A 4,995-nucleotide genomic window follows, 5' to 3' on the forward strand; every position below is an offset into this window, starting at 1 on the left:
AAAAAAAAAAAAAAAAAATTAGGTATGATGGGGTGTGCCTCTAGTCCTAGCTACTTGGGAGGCTGAAGATGGAGAATTGCTTGAACCCAGGAATTCAGAGCTGCAGAGAGCTATGATCACACCACTGCACTCCAGGCTGGGTTACAGAGGGGTGACCTCCATCTCAAAATAATAAAATAAAATTTTTTTAAAATCCCATTTATGATAGCATCAAAAAGAGTAAAATATGAATATATTTTAACCAAGGATGTAAAAAAATGTGCACACTGATGAAAGAAATTGAAGAAGACACAAATCAATGGAAAGATATTCTATGTTTGAATCAATATTATTAAAATGTTCATACTGCCCAAAGCAATACACAGATTCAATACAATCCCTATTGAAATTCCAGTGGCATTTTTCACAGAATAGAAAAAACAATTCTAAAATGTGGATGAAACTAGAAGACATTATATTAAGTGAAATATACCAGATACAGATGGACAAATACTGTATGATTTCACTTATATATGGGATCTAAGAAAAATGTTGATTTCAGAAAAGCAGAGAGAGAACAGTGGTTGCCAGGGGGTGGGAGACATGGAGAGATGTTGGTCAAAGTGTATAAGCTTACAGTTATAAGATGAATAAGTTCTGGATATTGGACATACAGCATGGCAACTACAGTTAATAATAATGTATTGAATATTTGAAATATGCTATAAGAATAGATCCTAAGCATTCTCACCACACACCCAAACAAGTAACTATATGAGGTGATGGATATTTTACTTAGCTTGATTGTGGTAATCATTTCATGACGTATACATGTATCAGAACATCACATTGTATACCTTGAATCTATACCATTTTTATTTGCCAATTATACTTCAAGGCAGAAAAAAATAAAATTAGAGTAGAAAAAAAAGCTCGGAGTTCTGAAATGTTACTAAAAGTGTAACATTTGCCTTTTTTCAATATTCTTGCCATATGGTAGGTAGGTCCTTTTAGTCTGAAGATTCAAGTATTTCTTATTTGGGGGATATTTTCTTCAGTTAGTCCTTTGATTATTGATCTTTCTCTTTTGGTTGTATTCTCTCCTGTGACTGCTAATAGGTGCCTAAATCAGTACCAGGCACATAATAAGCACATGTTAAATATCTGTTGATTTTATAAATTGATCCTGGATTTGCTTGATCAGTTTTCCAGGTATCTTACATCTTCTTTCATGATTTACAACCTAGACATTTTGCTCTGTTTTCAGAGCAGTTTTTTTGAATTGCTACTGCAGAAGCTGCTTTTGTTCATTTATGTTCTGCTTTTAAAAAATTATGCCAGTCATTTTATTAAAATGTAGTTTTTGGAATATTGTCTTATGTTATCTAATTTTTTTATGTCCTCTGATGAGTTTGTGTGAAATTAGTGCAATTATGTCTTGTATCTGAGGATACTTATCAGACATTTTTTATTACTATTATTCTATCTTGTTTCCCATATTAACTTAGTTCCATTAAGGACTGTTTGCCCCCATTCCTTTTTTTTGTCTCCACACTTTAAGCACTATTTCTTCTCAAAAGTTCTTGTCCATATGTATATTCTATTCAACATATATATTTAGCTCTAGATGTAATCAGTTTTGGTCTGTGCCTCCAGGTGGCATCCTGTGCACTCTTCATCAAGTGAAACCCAAAGGCTGGTGCCCCTGTCAGTTGTTCTACCGCAGAGACTTTGTGGAGTGTGTGGTTGGAGATTAATCTACGGTTAAGGGAGTGGTTTTCTTTAAAACCAGTATGTTGAAGTATGATATACATAAGTGCATCCACTGTGAGCATACAACTTGTATTTTCACAAAGCAAACATACCATGTAGAGCCAACATCCAGATTAAGAACTACAGCATGAACGGTACCCCAGAAGCTCCCTTTTGCCCTCTTTTAGTCACTACTCCCCTCCAAAGGTGGCCACTGTCCTGATTTCTCCCACATAGATTAATAAAATACAGCAGGGGCCTAGAGTGGTGGCACACACCTATAGTCCCAGCTACTCGGGAGGCTGAGGTGGGAGGATCGTTGGAGCCCAGGAGGTCGAAGCTGCAGTGAGTCGTAATTGTGCCACAGCACTCCAGCTGGGGCGACAGAGCAAGACCCTGTCTCAAAATAAATAATAAAATATAGCAGGTACTCTGTTTTTGTCAAGTTTCTATTGCTGAAAATGATGTTTATGAGATTCATCTGTGGTAAATTGTGTAAATGTAGTAGTAGATTGTGAATTGTCATTGCTGTATTGTATACCATGTTATGACTCTCCTACAATTTATTTATGCATTGTACAGTTGATGGGCATTTGGGTGGTTTCCAGTTTAAGGTATGAAACGTAGTGCTGTCCAGAACATTTTTGTATGTGTCTTTTGGTGAATTTGTGCATAAATCTGTTGGGTACATACCCAGAGTGGAATTGCTGGATTATTAGGGAGTTTTGTTGGTTGGTTGATTGGTTGCCTTTTTGTTTTAAACTCCTTGTATCCTGGTGGGAATTGTTCGGTAGATACTGAGAAATTGATGAGGCAAAAGAAAATGGATAGCAGAAGGAATGATGTTCTATGGGTTTTGGCCCTCACAAAAGTAAATACATATCTTCCTACGGAAATCAAACAGGTTTTTATGGCTCAAAGCCCCAGAATTATACTGGGCAGAATAGGCAAATATGCTTGTAGTCAGCTGGCTTTAAAGGAGCCTTTCTTATTGGAAGTATAAAGAGGAAAATGCTTTTCCACTAGGGGAAGAACCACTTCTGGTGCTCAACATCATGTGTGTTGCTGCAGTGGAGAAGAAAAAAGAGGGAAGCCTTTTAACTGGGCTCATACTGCTTATGATAGGCCTGGCAGAGTCTTGCTTTTGGCAGCTATTGAGTATGAATGGCCGGTCTCTACTTGTAAAGAGAGATCATTGGACTTAAACAGAATTAATGGAAGTAAAATGTTCGCAGGTTGTTCTTGCAAATCATTCATGTAATCAGTGCCAGGGGTTAAACAATTCTTGTCACTTTTCTAGTCTGTCACCTTCAAAACTACCAGCAGAAATCTTGCTCGAGCCATGTGTATGAAGAACCTCAAGCTCACGATCATTATCATCATCGTATCAATTGTAAGTTTTTGTCCTTTTAGTGTACTACAGGGGCCCGCCACCGTGCCCGGCTAATTTTTTTTGTAGTTTTTAGTAGAGACGGGGTTTCACCGTGTTAGCCAGGATGGTCTCAATATCCTGACCTCGTGATCCGCCTGTCTCGGCCTCCCAAAGTGCTGGGATTACAGGCTTGAGCCACTGCGCCCAGCCACCAAAAAGGACCATTTTAACTACACTTCTGTCTTGGAAAATACTTGATTAGTGTGTTCCATTACTACATAACTGCTACTCTAATGGAATCAGAAGCATTTCTTAATAAGGTTCTACTTTCCTATATATATATTATTTAGAATAACATGATGGATTCAAGAAAATAAAATTGCCCTCCTCCTCCCTCCAGGTGTTCATCTATATCATTGTCTCACCTCTCTGTGGTGGATTTACATGGCCAAGCTGTGTGAAGAAATAGAAAAAGTTATCATTAACCACGGATATGAGAGAACAAGGAGTTAAAAGCAATCCATGTGACTCAAGCCTTTCACATACTGACAGATGGTATCTGCCAGTCTCTTCAACCCTCTTCTCACTTTTAAAAATCTTGTTCCATGCCTCCAGGTTTATCTTTGTCTTATCAACCAGTTTATTCCCGTGAACTTCAGATCGAACCATTCATTGCAGCAGTAGCCTTAAAAAGGCCTTTGTTTATTTCTTTGGTTTGTTTACTAGTGTCATCTATTTAGAGCAACATTTTTGTTTTTAATTGCACAAAGCTGTCGCCACTAGTCTTATGAGCTATCTACTAAAACTGTGGAGGAATTTTGTGTGTATTCAAGAGACAGTATTGCTAACATCTCATCTTAATGTCTTTTGTTATTGAGAAGTTTTAGGTGCTTCAAAACAATATAAATGGATAATAGTTGTGATTTGGGGAATTGTAATGATGTTGGTGCTGCTTGCTTCTAAGAGCTCAGACAAAGTATGAAACATTCTTATTTCAGTTACAAATGTTCAGATGGGGAGCATTTTGCATTTTGCTAGCCCATTAGAAGCACACAGAATTATCCTTGTTCTCCTAATATTCCCTTTCAGGAATAAAGTTCAGTGTGCTGATCATTCACAATACAGTGGATAGCTTGATATCTTCTGTTTTCCCATTGCAGTTGATTTGAGAAGATGAAGGTTTAAATATTGTTGAAGGTTGCAGTTTTTTAAATGTGTTCCTCCTCCTTCTGTGAATATTTAGGGAAATCATGTCACTAACAGAATAGGTAGTAGAGGGAGTGGGGAGGTAAATTCCTCTGACTTGCCAAAGAAAAAGAAGGGAACCACAATGGATGTGCTAGCATTTTAGCTGTGCAAAGGGGAGGTAGTGGAAATGGAAAACTGTTTCCATTCTGGGAAAAGGCCAAACCGAATACGGTCAGCAGTCAACTCTAGGGTTTGGGCTTGACTCCTGTTGAATAATAGTTTGAGCATTCTTTGTGGTTTAAAAAATTCTTAAATCTGCCTAGTTTTGATGAATTCTTTTGTGAAACTTGAAAGAGAATAGACAGTATGACATATAGAATTAATACAAAACAGTTTAACCACCATTTAACTGCAGTGTAAGAAAATTGGACTGTAATCATATCGCTACTGGCATCTGTTATCTAGTATGCATTTCTGGTGTGTATCTGAAAGGAAGACATTTTTCTACCCTAGATCCAATTGCATTTATTTATCAATAAGTGCCATTAAATTGAAATTATATTACATTTTACACTTTCTCAATGAATGAACAAATTAGTCTGTAGAATCTAGCCACCTGTTTAGCCTAGTCATGTGCCTTGAACATATATGTGTCCCATAATCTAGCTCATGGTACCGGTTCTTCCATCCAAACCTTTCAATTC

At 37.2% G+C, this 4,995-nt stretch overlaps 1 protein-coding gene across 6 annotated transcripts in view; it reads left to right on the forward strand.

The window, feature by feature from the left end:
• VAMP7 (vesicle-associated membrane protein 7) overlaps positions 1 to 4,995 on the forward strand; it is a 45,715-nt gene extending 40,720 nt beyond the window's left edge. For all 6 annotated transcript variants that reach the window (XM_011927773.1, XM_011927774.1, XM_011927772.1 and 3 more), the window contains 2 exons: positions 3,032 to 3,124; positions 3,504 to 4,995. In XM_011927773.1, the coding sequence (XP_011783163.1) occupies positions 3,032 to 3,124; positions 3,504 to 3,572 (162 nt within the window). In that variant the 3' untranslated portion in view covers positions 3,573 to 4,995. The remainder of the gene's footprint in view (positions 1 to 3,031; positions 3,125 to 3,503) is intronic.

The sequence above is a fragment of the Colobus angolensis genome, unplaced genomic scaffold (assembly GCF_000951035.1).
Source record: "Colobus angolensis palliatus isolate OR3802 unplaced genomic scaffold, Cang.pa_1.0 Scaffold744, whole genome shotgun sequence".
NCBI classification, from domain to species: Eukaryota; Metazoa; Chordata; class Mammalia; order Primates; family Cercopithecidae; genus Colobus; species Colobus angolensis.